Source organism: Gastrolobium bilobum, unplaced genomic scaffold (assembly GCF_033153095.1).
Source record: "Gastrolobium bilobum isolate Gb01-03AN ecotype WA unplaced genomic scaffold, APGP_CSIRO_Gbil_v1 utg762, whole genome shotgun sequence".
Classification (NCBI taxonomy): domain Eukaryota; kingdom Viridiplantae; phylum Streptophyta; class Magnoliopsida; order Fabales; family Fabaceae; genus Gastrolobium; species Gastrolobium bilobum.
Genome location: NW_026899802.1, coordinates 933,503 through 944,263, shown reverse-complemented (window position 1 = coordinate 944,263; position 10,761 = coordinate 933,503). Strand labels below are relative to the sequence as shown.

At 36.3% G+C, this 10,761-nt stretch overlaps 1 protein-coding gene across 3 annotated transcripts; it reads right to left on the bottom strand.

The window, feature by feature from the left end:
* Positions 1–1,232: 1,232 nt before the first annotated feature.
* Positions 1,233–9,682, bottom strand: LOC133293633 (B-type cell cycle switch protein ccs52A). Of its 3 annotated transcripts, XM_061492221.1 has the most exons (11): positions 9,577–9,682; positions 8,988–9,494; positions 8,757–8,879; positions 8,360–8,464; positions 4,642–4,821; positions 4,459–4,521; positions 4,161–4,355; positions 2,878–2,979; positions 2,723–2,785; positions 2,515–2,583; positions 1,233–1,780 (listed from the first exon to the last, which is right to left on the bottom strand). In XM_061492221.1, the coding sequence occupies exons 2-11, from the start codon at positions 9,462–9,464 to the stop codon at positions 1,727–1,729; spliced, it is 1,431 nt and encodes a 476-aa protein (XP_061348205.1). In that variant the 5' UTR covers positions 9,465–9,494; positions 9,577–9,682; the 3' UTR covers positions 1,233–1,726. The 3 variants fall into 3 exon arrangements, 2 of the variants coding, with proteins under 2 accessions (XP_061348205.1, XP_061348206.1); XM_061492222.1 differs by lacking the exon at positions 9,577–9,682 and having other exon boundaries at positions 2,941–2,979; positions 8,988–9,563; XR_009749083.1 differs by lacking the exons at positions 2,723–2,785; positions 9,577–9,682 and having other exon boundaries at positions 2,515–2,591; positions 8,988–9,563.
* Between the last annotated feature and the right edge of the window lie 1,079 nt (positions 9,683–10,761).

Here is a 10,761-nt window from a genome sequence, read left to right as displayed (position 1 = left end):
GCTTGACCACGCATCATTGCCATCTTTTCTAAGACAGTTTGCTTTCCATAAAGGCGAAAGCATAAATCCTTGATATGACCTGTTCTTTTACAATAAGAACACCATCGATCATCTCTCTTAGGTCTAGAAGAGATACCATCATAAAATTTTGAAAAACAACTCCTTTGAGAAAAGGCCATACTGCACAGAAAATGGTTAAAGAAAAGCTCCAAGAAGCCAAAAAATCACAAATAAATACCAAACGATGTCTGATCAAAGAGAGGAGCACAGATCCAGAAAGAGGATGAAGGGACGATCAAGATCGCGGTGGTCCAATCCGAAAAAATGGTCTCACTCGCCGCCACATGCCGGTGAGATTGGCTGCGCGTGGGCTTCACTCGCGGTTGAAGGGGCGGCGCGTGTGGGCGCGTGCGGTGGCCGTCCGGTCTGAAATTTCTGGAGCAACGTCGTCCGGTGAGCGCGGTTCTTTCTGGGTCTGTTCGGAGTTGAAAAACCACCGGGAAAAGGTCCAATCGTGATGAACAGATGCTGTCTTGTGATGAAGAATAATGGAGACGATGAACAGTAACAGAGATCCAGTATAACAGAGATCTTCTCGGTCCAAGAGGTCCCTGGAAAAAATCCAGTGGCGGCTGATGGCAGCGAGAGACAAAAAGAATAAAAGGTTCTTGTTCTAAAGACAATATGCGCGGAAGCAAAGCCCTCAGGATCGAGAGCTCTGATACCAACATGAAAGAAAAGGGTATTTGAAATATTATTGAATTGTGTATTAATCTGATACAAAGAGGTCTCTATTTATAGAGACTAAAAAACCTAATTCTTGACCTAATGGGCTTGGCCCAATACAATAAATACTAATAATAATAAACGACCTAATATTTACAACAGTATCTAAGTGTGTTAACGGACCGAGCCGAGTCGAGCTTTAATCTTAAAAGGCCAAGCCTGTGTTTAAATGTGTTAGTCTGACCAAACCTATTACCTGTTATGAATATAGTTATCGGCCTGTGGCCTGACTTATTTACAAAAAATAAAAGTCTGATTTAGCCTGTTTAAAAAAATAAGACAACAAAAATTTATTCAAACAGAATATACAATCAACAGGACTAGTAATTCTATAAATATTCATAAATTCAATGATTTATGAATAAGCAAATTTCCATATAATGTATAAGCTAATTTTCTACTTATATGCATGCTCGCGTTGGGTAATAGACCATAACTCGAGAGCATAGAATTCACACCATGATTTCCAAGTAACTTCTATAAACAATCAAAAGTAACAGCGCTAAGGGGAAATAAAAAGATATGACACCACTCCTAAAAAGAATAGTTATATACAACGGCTGTTTCAAGCTTGCTAATGGTGTTTTCTCTGTGGTCTCATCTTAAATATATAATGCAGGAGAGCAACATTGAAAAGAACCAAAAAAGAGAAAGGAGGCGCGCGCGGGGGGGGGGGGGGGGGGGGGGGGTACAACTCCATCAATACATTTAGAAATCTAAGACAGAATAAAATGAATCCCATGTGTGTCTATCATAGGCAGCCATATTATAACTTTTATAGCTCCCTGCAAGGCTCTCCAATTGGTAAAGCATATCACAGTGATGGTGAATTTCACATATAAAGTTTTACCATCATGTTGTTCCCTCTTCTGAAATTTCTTTCTGCACAACAACCTAAAATTTGAAATATGCCACGTGATTGAAGTGAAATGCCAATCAATCACCTAATAATTGTTCTTCCAAGGGATGAAGCTCCGATTTGACTGTCAGTATTCTGCATCAATGATCAAATCCGTTTAATAATTATTAACATATAAACAATGACAAACCAGAAGATCATAGTAACTACTATATACACTATATCCTTACACACTGAACAATGTTATTTGCACATAACATTTGCCTAGCATATTTCACATGCATGGGATTAACCAACTATCAAACACATTTAATCACTTAAACCACTTTACTAAGATAGGTAAGGGTAGCTCGTTGATTAACCATCTATCAAGCATATTTGACCAATGATATATCTGATGAATTTAAAAGGGATTGGCATGAAATTTATTATTTTGTGGTTGTATGTGTAGTTATAACATTGTTTAAATCAGTGTGGCAATTGGTTAATCTCACGTATATGAGATATGTTAGGAAAATGATATGCGCAAGTAATATATAGTCACATAATCGGTCTATGTCATGGCACTAGTATAAAATAAATAAATAAAGGAATGGTACACCTGTCATTTTCACAAATGCAAAGTAATTGAAAATTAGAAGTCTTTCTCAAAGAAAAAAGACAAGAAAAGCAAAGGAAATGAGACAAAAGGCCTTTTATAAAACTATATTAAAGTGAATGTAATGTATCTCCTAATCTCCAGTCATTTTTAAGGAAATAGAGACACATTTCCAAGTATGACTAAAACTAATATGTTAACAAATGTAAATATGCGAACACGGCTCCAGATAGCACAATTTTTTCTCTCCATCTTTTAATGAATAATTTACCTGTGATTTGGGGGAAGGGAATACATTCCAGAACCTTAGCGTTTCATCTCCAGCTCCAGTTACAATAGTCTGAAACACTAGAACTCATCACAACCAGAAACATAGCATATATAATAATAATAATAATAATAATAATAATAATAAAAATTCTTAATCATAGATACTCAGTAATATAGAGAGAGGAACAGTAAAAGGAGAATTAAAATACCTGTCCATCTGGAGAGATGGCAAGATAAAGAACCCTATAGGTATGGCCCGTAAGAGTGGCCAACTGCATCAAAGGGCCCCAAAAAAAAAAAAAAAATTGTAAAATTCAAATTAAGTCAAAATAAGTGATACACTTAATCACAGAAGATAGTGTACCTTTGACATGGTTGGGTATCTCCAAACAATTATCTGGTTCTGGGAGTAGCCATGTGTGCTTACCAGCTCATTGACATTTTTGGACCAGACAAGATTGCAAACCTGCCATATTTAAAGGTTGAACACCGTTTTATTTAAAAGAATTTAACTTTTGCAGTTATGAATGGTCACTAACTACAATTGACATTTTAGTTTTATTTAGGCAATTTTGGACAACCTTGTAATAGTGAAGAAACACTGCACTAAAGCTATTTTCCTTGTAATGTCTCACTTTCTATACAATGATAGTATACAATGATGAAGCAAATAATGGTTTTCATTGCACCACATGAATTGGATTGTAAGTAGGTCTGCCTCCATCTAAGAAGGGAAGCTCAAGTCAATTCTGAACCTGGGTGGGGGGCCAATTTTCCATTACACATTTTCATCACCCCTCTCTGCCCCAAAAATTATAATAATAACAACAACAATAATCAAGCGTTGCTCCACAAGGTAAGGTCCCACAATTTTGGTATGCTGTAAAGTCATTCATTAGCCTTCCTTCATCTAATAGCTTAACCTTTAAGTAGAGTTGGCCTATGATATAGTTTCAAAGCTTCCTTCGACAAGATCTGTGATGATTGCACTAACAGAGAGTCATGTCCGTCTTGAGGTTCAATGCTGCTATATCATGCCCTTTTCTAATCCTTTCTTGAACCTCTATCTTTTTCTAACAGTGTATTCCATATCTTAGATTTTGGTTCAGCAGTTTGTTGTTCTTTCATGCTTTAAATTGATAGGGATGATTTGAATGTCAAGGGGGAAAAGAGGCTAAAGTGGGGGATGGATAGATTATCAAGGAGAAAAAAAGTCCAGAAGAGGTAATTAGGCCAATCAACCTAATAATGGCAGATTCTGATAGGAGCCGTTACAGAGGGCAATTATGATAAGGGCCATTACAGGGGCAACTCAGTAACGAGAACAGGCAGTCAATCATTTAGCTATCTTCTATTGAGTGAGAGTGATGTCATTGCAAAGGGCTTTCCCTAGAGCTAGTGTCTTTCTTTGTGAGTGTTATCTTCATGTATCTTCTTTTTCCAAATAATTAAATTGTCAATTACTACCCTTGTTCTATCAAAATGAGTTAACGAAAGTGCCCTTCAAGAAAAGGGAACATGCATTTTCTAGCAACTGGTCTACAACTTTGTAGTGTCAACAAATAACCAGCCACGTATTAGAGCAAATACTAAAATGTAGTGAATTTAATACAAAAGAATAAACAGGTTAAGGACAAGTACTTTTACCTGACTTCCAGTGTCCATACAGCTTAAGTGCGAGTTTGTGGTTGTATTCCAGAAACGAATGCATCGGTCTGCGGTTCCTCCTCCCGATGCAAGAAGTCCATGAAGATGAGGAGACCATGCAATAGCTTTAACAGCTGCTGTATGCTCACAGTACTTCAGGACAGGCTGGGTTGAGTGTTGATTCCAAACGAACAACTGCAAACATATGAAATAAATTATAAGTACCAATGCAGGAGAAGTAAAGAATAATAGTGAAGTTGGATAGTTCAGAAAAATTAACAAGTTTGCAATTGCATACTCTGTTGTCATTTCCTCCTGATGCTAACTCACGGTTATCATATGACCACTTCAGTCCACACACCTTTGAAGAACCAAAAACGAAAATAAAAAATCAAAATCACAATGCTGAATATCATGTACAGTATATTGGTTTGACCAGATGAAGCGTGAGGAGATAAAAAGAAATAAAAAGAAGTATGACCTCTGATTTGTGCCCCGACAGTTTACTGACAAAATCTTCCTGTGCACGTATATCTCGTTGATAAATATTCTTATCCCGACCGCCAGAAGACAAAAGAGATGAACTCCAGGCCAAGGCCCCTACACGTAAACGATGACCCTCCATAGATCTTATCTTCTTGCATCGAGATGCATCCCAAATCTACATGGATAATAGTTAGAGCCAAGCACGGGTTAACTTTTTGCTTAGAAACAAGAATCTAAAGGTTCATGAAAGAAAGAATAAAGCAAACTTAACAAGTTCCAGGGATGCAATGGGAAAAGAAAAAGACATATCTTGTTTCCACAAGACAGTTAAGCAGAGGTCAGCCTGGCACCAATTTTTTCTAGGGAAGTCAGTCTCAAGGAAAATGTTTAAGGTAAAAGTGATGCACTGGCTATCTAACTTTAAAGGAAAACTGAGTAGCCTATATCTATTCTGCCCCAATTTACCTCAGAAATAAGTTTTTGCCGCCTACTTTTACACACTCGAGGGAAAATGGGTATGATATATGGATCTGATGTTAAGATTCAATCAAGCACGCAAATTAAGTTTTCTGTATCAGAAGTCTATTGTATGACATGCCTATGGACTATACCAATAGATAACTATCAAACTAATGCAAGATACCAAAACTGGAGTCAGAGTTGCTAAGACCCAATATCATACTTAAAGTTTTTAAGAATGAATAAGATAGAACCAAAAAGTTAATTGAACCATTTATTAAATTATTTACTAACACAAGCATGAGTCCCACATTCACAGAACTCCCATTCATAGTGGAGTCTCTCCCCTCTTATCAGTCTGGCTTTCAAGGGGGGGTTCTTGTCCACATCAATTGGTATCAAAGTATGGACTGCTCTTTTTAACCAATGGGGTTACGCAGGAGCGTGAGTCCCCTGTCGGACGGGTGTCAGAGTCATAACCCTCATTTATAGTGGAGGCTCTCCCCCTTTATCAGCCTGACTTTTAGGAGTGGGTTATATATGGTTTTTACTTTTTGTTGCATACTTAATATATATATATATATATATATATATATATATATATAACCAAATGGTGGTAACTCAGTTGATGTATAGGAGCCGAGCAGTGGAAAGTAAAGGACCTCAGTTCGATCCCCACATGCCACCTTTATGAGGGAGGGGCTTAAAATCTGTATCCATGACCCGCCCCGCCCTTTGGATTAGTCTCATAGCCGGCCCAAAGGGTCGAAACTTGTGAGGATACCAGAGCGAGCCTACTCGCCTCACAGAGGTAATTAGGGTATGTTCCTAATATATATATATATATATATATATATATATGCCATGTCATATCTTTGGATTTTAGATCTTGTGTTATTGTTGTCTCCATGTGTAGTGTCTTGTGTTTTTGTCTATATCTATGCTTCATATCTCTTTCCTTGATCATAAGAGTTATGTTTCAATAGACTCGGTTTTCATGTTAAACACTACACCTGACAATATACCCACCATAGAATTTTATAATATTCACATGTTTATAATTTTAAATTGTTTGAATGGTGAATATGTTAACATGTATAGGGTTCATCATGGAAATCGAGTCTACAATAACATGACTCATGATCAAGGAAGGAAACAGTGATATTAAGCATAGATAAAGACAACGACACGTGACATGACACAACATGAAGACCACTACACGACAAGATCTAAAATACAAGGATACAACATGGCATAAACTTAAATATTAAGGATGCGACAAAATATGGAAAAGGACCCATTTGATCCCTTTATCAGCCTAACTTTTAGGAGGTGGGTTATTTATAATTTTTACTTTTTGTTGCATACTTAATATATATATATGCCATGTCATATCCTTGTATTTTAGATCTTGTTGTGTTGTTGTCTCCATATGTAGTGCCTTGTGTCTGATGTCTATATCTATGCTTGATATTACATATTTATTCCTTGATCATAAGAGTTATGTTACAATAGATTTGATTTCCATGGTAAACTCTACACTTGACAATATATCCACCATAAAATTGTATAATAATCACATGTTTATAATTTTAAATTGTTTCAATAGTGAATATGTTGCCATGCATAGGATTTACCATGTAAACCGAGTCTATAGTAACATAACTCGTGATCAAAGAAGGAAACATTGATATCAAGCATAGATAAAAACAACAAGACACGTGATACTACGCGACATACAGACAGCAACAAGACAAGATCTAAAATACAAGGATACAACGTGGCATAAACATAAATATTAAGGATGCGACAAAATAAGGAAAAAGACCCATCCTATCCCTGGTTTGGATGTATTATGATCAAAGCAGTGTTGAAATAGACTTGAGTTCATGGGGAACCCTATACATGGCAACATATGCATCATTCAAACAATTTAAAATTATAAATATGTGAATATTATAAAATTCAATGGTGGCTATGTTGCCAAGAATAGGTTTCACCATGGAAACTGAGTCTATAGTAACATAACTTTTATGATCAAGGAAGAAAAAAGTGATATCAAACATGGATATAGTCAACAGACACGAGACACGACACAACATGGAGACAGAAACACAACAAGATCTAAAATATAACGATATGACATGGCATAAACATATATATTAAAAAATTATATTATATCAATATACATAATTACATACCCAAACATGAAAACATCACAAAATGTATTAAGAAATAAGCAAATATGCCAAGTATATGTTGAAATATATTTAGAATGTATCTGAGTGTATATGCTTCATGAAAAGGAAGCAAAGGGAGTAATGTGTTCCCCATCTCCAAAAGTGAGTGAAAAGATTGGGAACAAAAAAGATATTACTGAAATTTCTAAACTTCCAATTTTATACAACATCAATAAAAAGAAAAAAAATAATTAAAATATTGGTTAAAATGTTAAAATTGGACAGAAAATCTTTAATAATTAATCTACCTAATTCCAAATGAACGTATCTATACTTTTATTGTTTTTCTAAGGTGAACTATCTTATCAGAGAAAAGATCGTCAGAATCTTTTCCATTTTATTGCATTCCTTAATGACTATTGAAATCATTTTCATTCCATTTTGTATAATTTAAATGAATAAACTTTAACAGTTTGCAGTTCGATACTCGTTCCCTTCTTAAAGCAAAGAGTCCGCCCAGGAATCTCCCTGCCCCCCGGTAAGGTTTAGGTCACCTACAGCACATCTAGCAAATAATTAACCGCCCTTTGCAGCTATCTTCCATTGTTTCCCATCTACTGTAGCAAGTTCTTATTAATTCCTTGCTATCATTTTTCTCTCCAACCTAAATGGAGGATTGCATCGTCATCTTTACATTTTACCCCAATGCTCCCTTCTTTTTACCGATTTTCTTTCTTCTTCTTTGCAGATGGAGTTTTTACCCAAATAAATTGGGGTTTCAGGATTAGTAAAAGTTGCTGATCTATAATGCTAAATGGTCATAGCGCTTGTCCAGTTACAGGCTATCACATGTTACCCTCATATTGTGCTTATATGAGAAATAGAAGAGTAGTACAATATGGGGGCAAAGTAAACCACAAAAGAATAACTAAGGGGAAGAAAATAAAAACAAATAATCAAAAAGAATGGCGCCCTCCAATTGCTCCTGAGTACCCATCAAATACACTTCTTTGGAAACCCAAGGATATGAACGGGAAAACGTGCCTGAGATGTCATCAGCACATAAACTCTTACCTGAACTTTACCATTGCGAGTTCCAACTGCAAGGTGTGTACCACGTTGAGCCCAGCCAACTGAACAAACGCTGTCTTCGATCCCCAAGTCACATAATTTAGTAACCTGAAAGCAGCATATCAAAATGGAAGGAAGGTGAGGCCACATTTTATATAACTCTAACACGCACCCTCACCCTCAGCCCATTGGCATGTAAATAACTCAATACTGAATTAATTATTTAACTAAATGACTCTGGTGGCATGTAAATAACTCAATTTCCATTAATGATTTTATATAACTCTTAACACTTTCAATTTCCATAACCGAAAACCAGCTAGCTCACAAACACATAAAATTGGAATTTCCGAAATTGAGCACATGCATTATTATCCACAAATCATATCCTAAAAATCACCTTGCTGCTACAAGCATTCCACAAATAAACACAGTTGCCCAGTCCAACAGCCAACACATTGTGCGAAGACCAATCCACAAGATTCAGATAAAAATCGTCCTGCAATGCAGGTGCATCCAGAACCTACCACACATTCAAAATCTCCATAAGCCTCAAAAACCTAAATCACAACCACAGCATTCAAAGATAGAAAGACAAAAATAAAAATAAATTGAAATAAACTAAATCCACCTTATAAGGCGATCGAGGAACCTTCCTCGGAGCCTTGACCGGGCTGTGATTGACGCCAGGCAACGCATCGTCGCACATAAACGGCAAAAGCGAGTGCATAGACTGCCGAGTCTCCATCTTGTACCGAAAAATATTCCGGTTCGGAAGAGTCATCGCTGGCGAGTCCTTCTTCTCCGGCGTAAGCGGAGTCGCGACTCCGGCGACATCGGGTCCGAACAAGGCGGTGCGCAAGAGTGTGGCGTAGGCGCTTGAACTCTCCTCGGCCGGAGAACCACCGGCGGGAGTGGAAATATCGAAGAGAGCGAATTTTGAGGCAGATCTACTGGGAATGAACCTGTCGGAGTAGATTGTTCTGGAAGGAGATTTGAAGTGGTTGTAGTTGATCATGCGTTCCACGTGGCGGAGAACTGCCGGATTTTCAGGTGGTGGAGACATGGAGATTGGAGGTACATTCTGGTGTGTCGATGAATTGTCCATGCTTCCAAGACCACGATCTTGAAAGAAAATCTGAGATTACAATGAAAGAGGCTGTTAATTTTCCCGGGAAAAAAAAAAAAAAAAAACGCAGTAAGAGTTATCAGCTTTCTACGTTTGTTTGTTTGTTTTGAAGTGCGTTCAGGCCTCGATTTTTGTGCTCAGAGTCTTCACTGTATCAAGATCGTGGACCCCTCTCTGTTTCCTCACTCCTGGCTCCACCACCGTGGCTAACGCTCTTTCTCCTCTTTTATCCTTTTCTTTTTCTTTCACAAGCGAGGAAGGAATATTAAACTCAATCAAATTCCATGATTCTCCCTTCTTTTACTTTCTTTTATTCGGATCTTAATTTACTAGCTTTACTCCTCACTCCACATAAAATTAAGATCTTAATAACTATAAATTTTACTTTCAGTGCCAATCCTTGTGCAAGATTGTGTTTAATTACTTTTTAGCGTGAGAAGATCTCCTTTATTTTTAGTGTGTATATCACTAAAACAGCATTGCCTCTCTATTAATTAGTATTTAATTATTTATATTCTTATCAGATTCTTTAAAAAGCGTAATAATGCATAATTAAATGATGGGTTTAAATGCCATAATTACATGCTTGGGGTAGATTGATATTTAGGAAAAATAAAATAAAATCAAAGCTGAAAGATTTCGAGTTGCGACAAATTATATAGTTTTGATTAGAAGATAGTTTAAAGTAAAACAAACTAATCTATATATATATATATATATATATATATATATATATATATATAGGTAGGATCCTTTGACATTAATGTCAAATTTGAAATTTGACACCTCATCTGAGAGCCATTGGATCAAAAAAAATTAATGGCTCTGATTTGTAAGCATGTGACACCATTGATCTTTTTTGATCCAATGGCTCTCAAATGAGGTGTCAAATTTCAAATTTGACACTGGTTTCAAAGGATCCTACCTTATATATATATATATATATATATATATATATATATATATATATATATGGGGCAGGATATTCTTACACCGGTGTAAGAGTTACAAGTCTTACACTCAATCTTGACCATTGATCCACTTGTATCTAATGGCTCACATTACTAAAAAATTTGAGCCCTTAGATATAAGTGGGATCAGCGGACAAGATTGAGAGTGTAACTTACACTGGTGTAAAATGATCCTCACCCTATATATATATATATATTTTGCTTTATTATTTAATTATGGGTTTTATAAGAGTAAAGTTGTGGGAAAAATGATTATGTTATGTTATAGAAATTTGTTTTGCGTGCCGAAGTTTTTTTTTTTTTGT

Coding starts and splice junctions, on each gene's coding strand:
- LOC133293633 (XM_061492221.1), bottom strand. CDS start 9,464: ATGGACAATTCATCGACACACCAGAATGTACCTCCAATCTCCATGTCT. Junction 8,880..8,987: donor TTCCTCGATCGCCTTATAAG/GTGGATTTAGTT, acceptor AATGTGTGGTAG/GTTCTGGATGCACCTGCATT. Junction 2,584..2,722: donor CCATCTCTCCAGATGGACAG/GTATTTTAATTC, acceptor CTAGTGTTTCAG/ACTATTGTAACTGGAGCTGG.